General features: G+C 36.4%; 1 protein-coding gene across 1 annotated transcript; it reads left to right on the forward strand.

Moving 5' to 3' along the window:
• Positions 1-12,949: 12,949 nt before the first annotated feature.
• LOC145049951 (uncharacterized) lies at positions 12,950-15,080 on the forward strand. The gene is made up of 3 exons (XM_078998284.1): positions 12,950-13,566; positions 13,660-14,324; positions 14,518-15,080. The coding sequence occupies exons 1-3, from the start codon at positions 12,950-12,952 to the stop codon at positions 15,078-15,080; spliced, it is 1,845 nt and encodes a 614-aa protein (XP_078854410.1).
• The last annotated feature ends 310 nt before the right edge of the window (positions 15,081-15,390 follow it).

Consider the following 15,390-nt stretch of genomic DNA (forward strand, 5'->3'; position numbering starts at 1 on the left):
AATCTAATGTGCTTGTTCATCCTTGGAGGAGAGTTCATTCCCTAAGCAAAGTCTTCTCTCTTATCAGCAGCTGATTCATCTTCATCTTTATCAGTATCTTCTTCTTCATCGGCCCCTTCTTTATTACCAATTTCTTGATCATCATCAAGATTATCCTCATCATTCTCTTATTCAGAGTTAGATGATTCAACTACATAAATTTTGTCAATCCATTTTTGCATCTTCTTAGTAATAAGAAAGTCACCTTCAGGTGGAGCGGCATTAATAATCATTGAGGAGAGGGCATGAATTGGAATAATTATATCGTGACTTTCAACATATCCTTCCTCACGAGATAAGATCATTCTAAGCCAGCAAGGATAGGGAACATATACTAGATTTTTGTTCCCAGTGATGCAATCGATCATCTGATCAAGAAAATGTTGAGCTAAATCTAGTCTTTTATAGTACACAACAAAAAAGAAAATCCTTTGCTCAAAGAGATTCAGTTGCTCTAAACTTTAGGTCTTATCTCCAACAAGTTTTCCAATGGCAACTGTTAAATACTTCCATCCTACATTAAAACACTAACGAAGAGGATTTTTGTATGGATCATGAGTGATGCCCTAAAGTTTGAAATTATACCCTAATTTTTCACGAACGGACTTGCAACTTTCTTCCAAGGGAGTGTCAGAATACTTTTCAAATCGAGGAAGACGAAGAGCAGTTTGAAAAGCTTCCAAATCAATAGTAACCCTATATTGACCATCTAAAATGGTTCCAACAATGGTTCGAGCATTGAAATCAACGTAGCATGAATAGTAGAATTCACATACTTGTTTAGGGTAGAATGGGTCTGGAAGTCGCAGAATCCATATCTAAGAGGACAACTTTTGACATAATCAACAAAATCTTCAATTGTTGAGTTGGAAAACCGCTATGGGATGTCATCAGTGAACGCCACATTGGTTGCCATAATGATGATAGGAAATTCAGGGGCATAAGGACCTTTGACGACATTAGCATTGGGGGTAAACTCGTACATACATAGGCTTTGACATGGTGAAAGTTTAAGGAAGATGATTGTTGAGTGAGCCTTTTTGAAAGAGAGAAGAGAGACCCAATTACTTGTAAAAGTGACCTATGAAGGATAATTCCCAATTTATACCAAAAATTTTCTTCCCTTTTACGTAATCATGATTGAAGAGATCCTGGCCATAAAAATCTAATATACCAAGATATTGATGGATCTTTTAATCGTCATCCAAAAAGTTACCGTTGAGATAAGAAAGATAAGAATGATTCATTAGTAGGACACGTCATCTGTGGCAACAAACTGAAGGGTTTTGAGCATTCTAACAATCATATGGTGTACATGCAACCCTAAATACCTTCGATCTATGTTTTCTCTATTATACATGAAAACTTGAACCTTCCAAGGTATTACCCTAACTAGCATACAATCTTTGATAATTGGGTAATATAAACAAGATAGAAGACATACCTTTTGATGAAGCTTGATTCCATGGAGCTTAAGAGCCTAGTGCCTCAAGTGTGACACCTCAAATGGTTCACATAACATCACCAACATTTGGAGTAACCTGAGAGAGAAAGGTTCTTGGCTCCGAATCGGCTATTCCCTAATGTGTACACACACTAGTGCTAATTTCTTGAGCCATGGGGTCCTTATATATGGTGGTTATTAGGGTTACACCATGTAACTCATAACTTTACCCACTCCTCATGCTCCATGGGGTTTAACCTCGATGGAGTATTCATGGGTTACTACATGGGTTAAACCCATCATAAGGAATCATGGATCATAAGCCCACATATATAAGAATGAATGATTTACACAATCAATCCCCATATATTTAATTAGTCTCTTTTGATCACAAAATTAATTCCAAATTAATTCTTGATCAATACTAATTAAATAATATGATTTCATATTAATATGTTAGAACTTATAATATATTAACAAATCATAATTATCCTTTTCTCACAAAAGTCTATCCAAATTGTTCCGATGCCATGCAATCCAAATGGGCCATGCCAATCGGGTCAAGTACATACCAATAATAGTTATGGACTTAGACACTAATCCAACAGTCTCCCACTTGGATAAGTCTAAAACTATTATTGCGTATGACTTCAATACCTGACTGGCAATTGCATCTCTTGAAAGCCGTTGTCGTCGAACTCTGAATAAATCAATGACGCGTCCATTATATAAGTGATCATATAATCCTCAATTCTAGATATCATATGGACTGATGCATGGATTATAATCAATCTCTCTGTCCATTTGTTGTTTCCCAATTTCCGATTTATGACGACCGGCTAATTGAACAAATCAAATCAGTCCAGGCTTGGCCAAGCACTTTGGGGTGTCATCACTAAACCATCGAGGGGCCCATAGATATCGCTTTTATCCCTTTAAGGGAAAAAGGAATGGATAAAGTTCGACTCATAAGCTTGTTCTACTACTTTTTGAATCATACACAAAGGCAAGTTTTATAACATCGAGTTACCAATGCGTTTTCGTACAATCAATGAACAACCAACTCATAGGCAACAACTCATATCTCTAGGTTTGAAGAATATAAGATATTATCATCTCATGATCACTCGTGATAAAATCCATGACGTGAGTCAAATGAGCGTTGGTTTAATCCAATACTCAGAACTTATGAGCACTCATGAATGTTGCAACAACTCTTGCTATGTCCATTACCTTGGACATCTACAAACCAGCTTCATGACAGTCTTGATTCATATCTATTTCCAACATATGACCGATTGTGGATGGTTTGAATAACTTAGTCATTCAGGAAGAACGACCTAGTTATTCTGGAAGTCAAAACATGCAAAGTGAAACACAAGAATAATCGAATCCAATATGGTCTCAGAACTTATGAATATAAATAGAACACCTTTTATTTCTCACCATATTGATTACACATTATTCATTGTATACTGTTTCAAATTATCAACTTTATACTTGAATTAAAACAATAGTTGTCCCATGCTCCAAGCATGTACACTATGTTTTCTAAACACTAGTCATGCCATACACCAAGTATGCACACTATGTTTGTCCAAACATTAGTTATGCCATACACCAAGTATACACACTAAGTTTGTATATGATATTTACTTTGTGAAATAGATCGATTGAACATAATTCCAACGATTCTCATTTCACAATCCCCAATCCTTATCATAAATGTAAGAATTCCAAATTCCTGCCATTACCGAAATCTATTAGATTCTAAACATATACGCATTGATACTCTTGTAATAATTATGCACAAAGTCACAAAGTCTTGACAACAGACAATACAGAGTATTCCAATGGAGATCAACTCCATGGAAACGAAGTATCATATTCAAAGTACATTGCTTTGAACATCCTTCTTGCATTAAGTTTTCTAATCTTACACAGATTGAATGAATAACTTCCACCTATGGGTATATTTTCTATATTCCCATTTCGACTATCACTTCTGAACAATAGTGGCCTCTTTTCAGAATATGTTAATATGGTTCTTCTAAAATTAACACTATACTTCCAACTGTCCCTGAGCAACCAAACCTTAGATTGTCCTCGACAATTGCTTAATCCTTTCAGTCATATCCAATTCTAGATTTTTCCCTTCTTAATGCCCTGAGCATTTGAAAAATTTAGAAAGGATGAATATTATAGAACATGCAATCGATCCTATATCTGAAGCACATGGGACACAATTCATGATGTCTCACATAAAAACATGATACTAGACCAGTCTTTTGCTACAATATTTTATTTTCCATGTTCTCAAAATTTAACTATGAAGAGGGATGTCGTAATCATAATCGAATTTTGAGACCGCAATATATAGAATTTCCTTATGTTTAACCATTCGAACATAAAATTTATATATATACTTGACTGAACTTGATTAAAATCTCACTATCTAAGCTGTTAGATTTGAAATGAAGTATAATTTCCTCTCCCTTAATTATAGCAAAACAACTTTTTACCAATTGAACTTTTTGTTTTTCTATAATTAACATTGCTAACTTGCAACACTTATCATAATTATCATGCTCCCACTAACATGATGATTATTAGCATAACACGTATGATCCCACTGGCTTTGACATGTACTCAAATGAAAGAATCAAATTCATATTTCCATTATTGCTATCAATGGAACCATATATGTGACAATCGTCAATTTCCGGTCAATTCAAAGTCAACCAAAGTCAACGAGTCAAACCGGTCGACTGAATTAAACCTTGTATATTAGGGTTTACGTTATGTAATTACTGTATAACTCGCTATTTTAATGAGAAAACATCATTTGGAAAATCCGTATGTTTAATTTTCCTTAGCCTTAGTGCTAAACAATGAACCAAACAGATAAAACAATGTTGCATACTCATCTGGAGTGTGTAAGATCCTAAAACATGGCTTAATGGGGTTTACGGACCTTGCATTGCGAAGTCGAACACTCAAAAAGGTCACAAAAGAAGCCTCTCATAATATCTTTCACTCTATCTCCCTATATTCTCTCTCCGTATGAGAAATCTCTCCAAGTATGTCAAATCTCTCCCAAATCTCTCTAAGAATGTGGAATCTCTCCTAAATCTCTCTTCATATGTGAAATCTCTCCAAGTATGTCAAATCTCTCCAAGAATGTGGAATCGCTCCCAAATCTCTCTCTGTATGTGAAATCTCTCCTAGTATGTCAAATCTCTAACAAATCTCTCCAAGAATGTGGAATCTCTCCCAAATCTCTCTCCATATGTGAAATCTCTCCAAGTATGTCAAATCTCTCCCAAACTCTCCAAGTACGTGAAATCGCTCCAAAATCTCTGTCAACTCCTTAAAATCACTCGGGGCATCCCGGCCCTTAATTTAGTCGAAAACCGCTCGAAAACGGACGTCTACGCGAAAAACAACCTTAAGGAGCCGAGACTCCTCTTAGGAGCCAAAACTCCTCTTAGGAGCCGAACCTCTTAGGAACTGAACCTCCTGAGAACCGAAACCCACTCAATCGAAATGGACTGAGCACTCTGTCTATTTCGGTCCTCTAATCATGCTAAACCGAGACCTCATTTTCAACTCTACCCTTCTTACCTTCGGTCCGAGGACTTGACCTTTGGTCTGAGATCCAAACCCTCGGTCCCTTCTGACGAGCATGCCTGCGAGACCTCTTTGTTCCCATGCACAACCGAGCCTCACCTTCTATCCGAGGAGCGAGCCCGCGCAGCGGAACCCTTCTCTCTCGGTTTCTTCTCCTACTTTCAGTTCTAAGGACTAGGATTGAACCTCCGGCCCCGAATTTCGGAATTTGGCAGTTTTTGCCCGGTTTTCAATATTTTTAGCATTTTGAGCCCGTTTTTCAAGATTTTAACGTGGGATTTTCACCCAAAATCATATTTTAATATAATAAACCCTAAATATTCTAACTATATTTTGGGAAAAATCATTACCTAACAATAAAATCTATTTGGTAAGATATTTAGGTGGAGTGTTGACTTATCCTTTGGACAAGGACATAAGCAACCTCCCCATACCTTCATAGTACAACCCCCAGTCACTATTACACCATACCTAGTCATTACATAGTACTTTTCCCACCATTTTCTAGCCACACACTTAGTCCAGAGCTGGAATACCCTCCTCTCTCCTCACATCACTCCATTTTTCCACCAAGTGACAACTTCATTTTCTCTCACTCCCTCTCTCTAAGATTTCGAGATTCAAGGCTTGTTTCCAAGCTTTTCTTCTACATTTGGTAAGTATCTTCCTCCTACACTTAGATATTCTACTATCCTGCATCCAAATCATTGATTGCTTACACAAATATCGTCATATGTGTGTTGGATTTTCAAATCTTCAAGCATCTCCCAAGTGTTCTTGATTTGAGTACTTCTTTCCTCCTTTATCCATCCATTGAAATCACATAAAGTGAGTTCATACCCCTACATTTTCATGTTTCTTAAGGTTTTAGGGGGGGGGGATACAAGTTAAAACACCAAGAACACAACTAAACTTTTTCAACAACTTTCATCAAGAAAGTTTAACTCCATTCACGGACTGTTTTGGTCAACTAAAACATTTTAGTTTTCAAAACTGTATTGGATGAAAATAGTTCAGGTTTATACCTTTAAAATGACTACTTGCACATCTCCATATGATTTATCTATGATTAATGGTGATTTTTACAAAACAGCCTATCATTTCAAGAACAAATCCGGACCAGTCTGTGAATATGGATATTTTCACACAAGCTAGAGAGCACTAAAAATCATAATAAATTTTATTAAAAAATTAGACTCATTTTCCAAACTCTCAGAATTTACGGACTCTGAATTGGACCTTTAATGATTTTTCTATGAATTTTCTAAAAACAAAATAGAAATGGTAATACTAGAAAAATGTTTTCAATTTCATTTACACCTTGTAACTTGTTGAGCAAGGTGTGTATCTTCATGTGATGATATGTTATTACCATATATGTCATTTTGTCTTGTTATATAGACATACATCAGTTCACAAATGGATTCTTACCTTCATCATTATGGTAAATATATAAATGGTATTACAAGGTTATATCCATTGAAATACAAACATTGGTAAACTATGACAACTATAGTTTATGCTCACTACCCCCAACACTTATTTGATAAACTATAATAGGTATAGTTTATGATTCATTTACATAAAAAACACATTACTAAATGTATTACATATACAAAAGGGTTACTACCACTACGAATAATTATGATAAACTATAATAAGTACAGTTAAGTTTATTATACCCCCACAAACGAATACGCTAATTGTAATCGGTACAGTTAGGGCGTATATACATTACATACAATGTGATATACTATAATAGTAATATTTTATGTTTCACCTACACTACAAACTTATTACAAGAAGGGATTCACTATCACCACCACTTTTGATAAGCTATAATATGCATAGTTCATGTTCACTACCACTATTGCTATTGGATGAACTGTGATATGTATAGTTTATGTTCACCATCACCATCACATTTGATAAACTATAATATGCATAGTTCATGTTCACTACCACTATCACTATTCGATGAACTATGATAAGTATAGTTTATGTTCACAGCCACTACTACTATTTCATACACTACACTAGGATTTGGTTTCGGTCTTTGGTTTTAAGACTACATTCTATCTAGAATTGTTAGTTTTCAGCTATAATTTCTAAGTGTACATGCTAGAGTTATATAGAATGTTGTCGTGATCGACTTAGAATTGGTGGGCCCGCCTTATTTCTTGTTCCTTCTTTGGTTGTGGGCCTAGGACAGACCCATTACATGCGACGTTTTGTCTGACTTTATTTTTATATAACTTATATATACTTGGATATTATAGAAGGAAGCTATAGGGAATTCCAGTATGCACTATTTCATAACATAGAAACTTTCAATTCACTCTTTAAGGAAATTATCGAATTTTCTTGAACAAATTAATTGTTTTTACAAGGAAAATGGTTTATTTCTCAATTAAAACCCTTATGAACTCACCAACCTTTGTGTTGACACTTTTCCAAACAACTTCTATTCTCAGGAAATTACTAAATATGTAATCAACTGCTTTCGAGGACGGGACGCTAAGGCGTTAAATTTCAAAACTTATTTTGTCATCATGATGTAATTGATTTTGAAACATGTAAAGTTACTCTATGATGTAACTCTTTCAATTATATTGATGTTGGTTGTGTTTTCTTTCTTCACTATTATACTCGTTGTTATGATACTATACATGAAGTCATCCACCCCCGAACGTTCCCGCCGTTCTGGTTTGGGGGTGTGATAAATTGGTATCAGAGCATTGTTTATAGTGAACTAAGTATATTGAACCATATAAGATATACAAACTATAAATACATTGGGACTGAAAGTCTCGGATTTAACATTTTCCAAACAACTATACTTTTAGAAACAAGTAGTTTCTCGTTAAAAAGTATGAGCACATGCATACACACTAGGGTCAGTATCATGGTGGGAAGGGACAAAAGTAGTGATTGTTGAACAGTACGAGTAGGCTTGGGGATGTATAGTCAGGTCTGGGAATGACATAGCCTGATCAACTATGTCTCATCCAGAAGTGATTAGCATATACCCAGGAATGGTCGTGGTGTTGCAACAAGTCTAAAAACTTACCAACTCTATCTACAAAGAAACATCGAGAACATAAGACAAACATTTAAAATACTATAGGAGTATTTTGTGGAACTATAACTAACTTATGTGAAAACTAAAGACCCCTATTATTATGTCTAAAATGACTAAGTGCATACGCTAAGGTTATACATAATCAAAGATATTATAGACTCGGAATCTATGACTATTGCTCTACTTCCTGTTCCTTGTTTGGTTGTGGATTTAGAGTAGAGTCATTTATTCGAAGGTCTATTTTATCTTAGATTATGTATAACTGGTATGCACTATGTGATTATAGAATAGACTAATAAGGATCACCCATATAAGTAATTATAGGATTAGACGCCTTTTAACTATCTCTTCTACCCCTGTTCTCGCACGAACGATGTGGAGGGAACCCAACTACCAAGAGACTTCTATTCTCCTAACTGGGACGATGGTGGCTAGAACAAAGAAAATCTTGAAGATGATCCTAAAGAAGTAATAGGCAAACAGCCCGAAGTCTGGAACACACACTCCAATGTCCCCCACCCCGACGAAACTTCCATGGTTAGACACTTCGATGAACCGTAGATTTGAAGAGATAGAACCTGGAACAAGATCAAACACCCCTCTAGAGTATAGAAAGAGGATTCTACAACCTCAATGGAGGAGGATCAGTAAACAAGGCCCTCTTTGTCATAGTATACCGCATCGCTTACAGAAGGATACAAACACGAGCACCGGTCAACCGAATCAGGAAGGTAAGCGCTATCACCAAGATCATCGCAATGCGCCTTTGTCACCTGGATAGAGGACATGATAGGCCAGGAACCGCATCAAGGGCTGCAGATAGAAGTGACCACAACTGAAGCCAAGAATCGCAGAGTAATGGGAACGTCAAACAGGTATTAGAGAAAATACGTGATGAAAGCAGAAAATCGTAGAACAAAAGTCAGAGTGGAGGTTAGGGCAATGCGGACTTTCATGTCTTTACTCTATGACCCACAGAGCATCACCCGCCACAAGTAGGGTGTACACCATTGACATATCGGTATAGACTTGGTCTAGTAGCATGTGTCTAATGACTACCCCCATATATGTATAGAGACATTCGAGTCCTTCAAAATCCGGAGACTACACTATTCAAGGGAATCGTGGCATTGTCAAAACTTTCCTTACATTAATGAGAGGTAGACCTATTATAAGGACAAATTTCCTCGAACCCTATACACTAAATTATATTAAAGAAATTGGCTCGTATTAAAATTCATTGGGAATTTTCCACGTATTTCATAACTCAGTATTACAAACAACTTACTTATGGTAACTCCAAGAATTCTTAAAGTATACCTCAAGGTCGGGTGTAATTAAGAGATAATTAACTTACAAATGGTGAGTCCACCTTGGGTCTTGATCCTTGTTTGGTTGTGGGCCTAGGGCAGACTCATTAAATTCGACGACCTATTGGACCTTAATTATACATGACTGGTATATACCAAGTGATCTTAGGAGGGGATCAGGGACGAAACAAATCACAAGTTACATATGAGTCACTACCACTAAATTCATTCATAGGGGCTTTGTTATGAATAACATACCAAATACTTTTAAGTCGGAACATAATACAGAAAAGTCTGGCTTGATAACATCCGACTTGTCACTACTATTAGAAACTTACCATCTGTTCGTCTCTACAAACATATGACAGGACTATGCCGCCAAAGAAAAAGTCCAGACCTTCCAGTAGCGCAGCTCCACCACCACCTCTGCAGTTTGATCCCACAATGTTTCAAGCTGCCGTAACCGCAGCCGTAGCTGCCCCAATGTCGCAAATTGGTACGAAATGTACAGGTGGTGCTGGATCTGGGGCCACAAACTCTAACCATGGGAACGGTACGGGGCATACGAGGTAATGTTCCTATAAGGACTTCATCAATTACAAACCAGATTCTTTCAATGGAAGCGGGGGCGTTATCACTCTGATGCAATGGTTCGAGAAGACAGAATCAGTCTTCGACGTATGTGCATGTCCCGAAGCAAGCAAGGTCAAATTTTCAGCTTGCACTTTCTCTGGCCGAGCCCTTAGTTGGTGGAAAAGCCACGTTAAGTCATTGATGCTTGCAGTGGCTAACTCGTTAAGCTGGAAAGACTTAAAGACGCTGACGTTGAAAGAGTATTTTCCAAGGGGCGAAGTACAATAACTAGAGCAAGAACTGTGGAATCTCAAGATGACAGGCTCTGACCTTGCAACATACACCGACCGATTCTGTGATCTAGCAATCCTTTGTCCCACGATGGTCACTCCTGAGGAAAAGAAGGTGGAACGATACCTTTGGGGATTGTCTCCCCAAATTCAAGATAGTGTGTTGGCCTCAAGACCAACTACTTTTGATAGTGCCAAGGAGTTACCACAAAAACTCATCGACCATAGGGTCAACCATGGCACTGTGACAACCACCCCTGAGCAAGATAGCAAGGGAAACTATAAAAGAAAGTCTTGGGACAACGGGAAGAATCAATCAGCCCAAGACCCCACGACACAACAAGAATTCAGAGTATTAGGGACGTCTCTTTTTGGGACGACATAAGCAATAGCGGCGACACCAGAGTAGACGCGCTTGATGTCGCCGCTAAAACATCATTGTCGTCGCTAAAGATAACCACCGGTGATCCGTCGGAGACACGTTACTTTCAATCGTGACCCTTGGTTTGGCAAATAATCCAACGGATAGGGTTTATTCCTGCGATAAGGCATTAGAGACGACCCCTTTAGCGGCGACAAGTCGCCGCTAAAGGTGTCAATCCGTTGACTCACCCTTAGACCAAATCTGGCCCAACAATTCCTACCCAATCCAACGGTTGGTAATCGCCTGAAAGTGCGCGTATGATTCCCTCCATTTTGTCGCCACAAATAGCCCCTTGTCGCCGCTATTAGCGTAGCCCTTTATGTTACAGTTCGTCTTCCCCAGACGAACATTTCCTCTCCTTTCTTTCACACCGGCGATCTGCAATTTCTGTGGTGACTCCCACCGCTCTCCACCGCTGATTAGCCTGCAAACTCTTCTCCCACCGCCGATTGTCGTCCAAAACCGAGTCTTACTGGCGGTATAACCTCCATAGCGACTGCCACCTCCAATTCCGATGGGACCTTCGATTTCGTGCTCATATCTCCGACGAGGTTAGTTTTCAGGACCCAATTGTGTTTGCATTCTTCTTTTAACTCACATTAACATCACCGATTCTTATTTGAAGTGATTTGTTTTTTTTTGTTCCAGCACCTTCACCACCGTCTAGCTTTCATTTTTCCGGGCAAAAACAGGTTAGTTTGATCAGTTTCAATTGATGGAAACTGTGAAATTGTTTATTTTGAAGCTGTGAAATTGTTTATGAAGCTGCGAAATTGATTTTGAGTGTGAATTGTGAATTTGTGAATTTGTTATTTTGATTTCTTTGGATTGATGGAAACTGGGGAAACTGTGAAATTGTTTTTTTTATTTCTTTTAATTGTTTGAATGTATGTTTCAGTTGATTAATTTGATATGTTTCACTTGTTGATCATGTATGAGTTGATGAATTTATATGTGAAATTGATGTATATATATATATATATATATATATATATATATATATATATATATATATATATATATATATATATATATGTGTGAAACTATTGTATGTTTATCATGAATTTCTATGTAAAATTTAAGAATATTCATATGATTATTAGAAATATATTTTATTCTATATTAAAAAAATAAAATAAATACATCATAATAGATAATTTTTTTTCTATAAGCTAATGAAGAAACATTAGTCAAAAAGGTTTTAAAAAGAAAAAGAAGAAGAAGAATAAACCATAATAAACTAATTAAATAAACAACAAATATATCATATCGTTTAAAGTAAAATGTTAGAATAAAAAAAATTAAAAATTAAAACGCTAAATCTACTAAATTATAATTACTCAAAATAGAAAAATAAAAACAAAAGTAAGTTGATAAATCAAAATTCGTCAAAAAGGTTTTAAAAAGAAACAGAAGAAGAATAATAATAAACCATAATAAACTAATTAAATAAATACAAAATATATAATATCGTTTAAAGTAAAATGTTATAATAAAAGAAAATTAAAAATTAAAAATTAAAACGCTAAATCTATATAATTAATCAAAATTGAAAAATAAAAACAAAAATAAATTGATAAATCAAAATATGAAAAAAAAACGATGATATAAATAACAAATATATATACTATCGTTTAAAGTATCATGCTATACTAAAAAAAAATTAAGAAATATTCGGTTGTTATTTTCTTTTTGCTTCTCGATATATGTGTATTACATGATTGATTGTTTAAGAAGCCTACCCTTGTGAATACTCTCCTGTTGTCAGGTTTTCTATTCCATCTGATTGAGCAGTTACTCTATCCTTATAAATATTCAATGAAAGTTCTACTTCTTGTAGAGTAAACACTAAAACCTAACTTATGTTTCAGTTGCAGCATGTCTATTGATAAAACGTGGATTACCATTGAAAACCGTAACTCTACCTTGTTTCAACAAGGACTTGAATCTTTTCTCGAGAGGTCCAAACCACATGTCGATAACAAAGGTCAAATTACATGCCCGTGTAACAAATGCAATGTCAATAAATTTATACTACTAGCCATAATGAAATTCCATATACTTCAACATGGTTTTAGTCCACATTATATTATATGGAAGTATCACGGCAAAAATACAACTCACCCGGTTGTCGAAGACATACCGCGTAGTAACGAGATGGTCGATGTTATTGATGATGTTATGGGAGGTGTGATTGAAAAAGATACCAACTGCAACGAAGGGAACCTAGATACAGATGGTAGAGGTGTTGATGTTGGATTTCAAAAGTTGTTAGAGGAAGTCCAATTAAAATTATATCTTCGAGGTTCGTTTTCGTCCCTTGACTTTTTAGCAAAGCTGATGCATATCAAGGTGATCAACAAATGGACTGATAGTTCATTCGATCAGCTTCTTGAGTTGTTGCAAACTGCATTTCCTGAAGGAAACAAGGTCCCCCCATCATATTACGAAGCAAAAAAGACACTTAAAAAGATCGACTTAGGTTATGAGTCGCTACATGTATGTAAAAATGACTGCTTTCTTTTCTGGAAAGAACACGAGTTGTTGCAAAAATGTCCAGTTTGTAATGAGAGTCGGTGGGTTGATGAAAATACAAAGGGTAAGAAGGTGGCTCATAAGGTTTTACGATATTTTCCCGTGACCCCCAGACTACAACGTTTGTACTGTTCAAGAGACACAGCTAAAGATATGATTTGGCATAGTATCGGACAATCCAAAGATGGTACGATGATTCATCCCGTTGATGGTACTTCATGGAAAAAATTTGATATGAAGTATCCTGACTTCTCGAGGGAACCTTGAAACATATGCTTAGGGCTTGCTGTTGATGGTTTTAATCTGTTTGGTAACATGTGTAATCCTCACAGCATGTGGCCTGTCATACTCACCACTTACAATCTTCCACCATGGCTATGCATGAAAGAGTCATCTTTCATGTTGACCTTGTTGATTCCCGGCCCCAAAGCACCCGGGAAGGACTTGGATGTGTTCCTTAGGCCGTTGGTGGATGAGTTGAAGCAGTTATGGAGATTTAGAGTACGTACTAAATATGCAGCGACAAATACATTCTTCAATATGAAAGCGATGTTGTTATGGACAATAAACGACTTTCCCGCTCGTAGTAGTTTATCCGGTTGGAGCGGACAAGGGTACAAAGCTTGTTCGACTTGCAACAAAGACACCCCGTCATACCGAGTATCAAATAAAGTGATATATGTTGGTCATCACCGGTTCTTAGATGCTGACCATCCATGGAGAAAAATTTTGGACTATAATGGCGAACATGAGACAAGAGGTCCTCCAAGAAAGTTTAGTGAGGAAGAAATACAAGCGCAACACGCTCGTCTATTGTTTCGTCCACCGAGTAAAGTAGCTGCTCAACGAGTTGGTATTAAGAGAGATCGTGAGGATTTCGAGTTGAATTGGTCCAAAAAGAGCATATTCCTTGAACTTGAGTATTGGTCTTCTCTTGAGCTGAAGCACAACTTCGATCTTATGCATGTTGAAAAAAATGTGGGTGAGAGTCTTGTGGGTATTTCTCTGATGAATGCTTAAGTCTAAAGACACATCAAATGCTCGGGCGGACTTGGCAAAACTGAACATTCGGAAAAATCTATGGTTGAAAAAGAATGGAAACAAGTTCCATAAACCCCATCCACCTTACTCGTTCACGAAACCTGACCGCATTCGTTTTTGTAAGTTTATAAGAAATGTGAAACTGCCAGATGGGTTTGGATCTAACATCGGTAAGAAAGTGAATGAAACTAATACTAACATTATTGGGTTGAAATCTCATGATTATCACATTCTTATGCAACGTTTGTTACCCATTGGAGTTAAAGGTCTTTTGGGGAAAGGTGTTTATACACCAATAATAGAGCTTTGTATGTCTTTTAAGCAACTTTTCTCAAGAACATTGTCGGTGAAGGATATGAAAGAAGCGAAACCAGCCATTATTAAAATATTGTGCAAATTAGAAGTGATCTATCCTCCTATGTTTTTTGACATTATGGTTCATTTAGTTTTGCATTTACCTGATGAAGCAATTTCTGGAGGCCTAGTATGTATGAGATGGATGTATCCCTTTGAAAGGTATATGAAAAAACTAAAAAGCTATGTCAGAAACAAGGCGAGGCCGGAAGGTTCTATAGCTGAGGGTTATGTCGCTAAAGAGGCATTATCATTTTGTTCGATGTACCTTGAAGATGTTGAGACTCGATTCAATCGCCTTGAAAGAAACGAGGATGTTATCATAGAAGAAACAAAGTTATGGGTGTTTTCAGTCTAAGTGTCGACCGACTAGCGGAAGGAAAATGAAAAATCTCAGTCTAGAGGAGATAAAACGTCTACATTGGTTTGTGCTTGATAATTGTGAGGAAGTCAGAAAGTATATTGCGTAAGTGTTCGTATCTTTTAATTCATTGTCTTTTTTTAATTTCCCATTTTTACTATACATATATATATATATATATATATATATATATATATATATATATATATATATATATATATATATATATTCTTTAGTGTAGTGAATTCAAATCATTACATCCTGAAAGTGATGAAAAAACCGAATTTTATGAAAAAACAAAAATCTC

This window comes from Lactuca serriola, chromosome 5, assembly GCF_051521515.1.
Source record: "Lactuca serriola cultivar US96UC23 chromosome 5, Lser_US96UC23_V15, whole genome shotgun sequence".
NCBI classification, from domain to species: domain Eukaryota; kingdom Viridiplantae; phylum Streptophyta; class Magnoliopsida; order Asterales; family Asteraceae; genus Lactuca; species Lactuca serriola.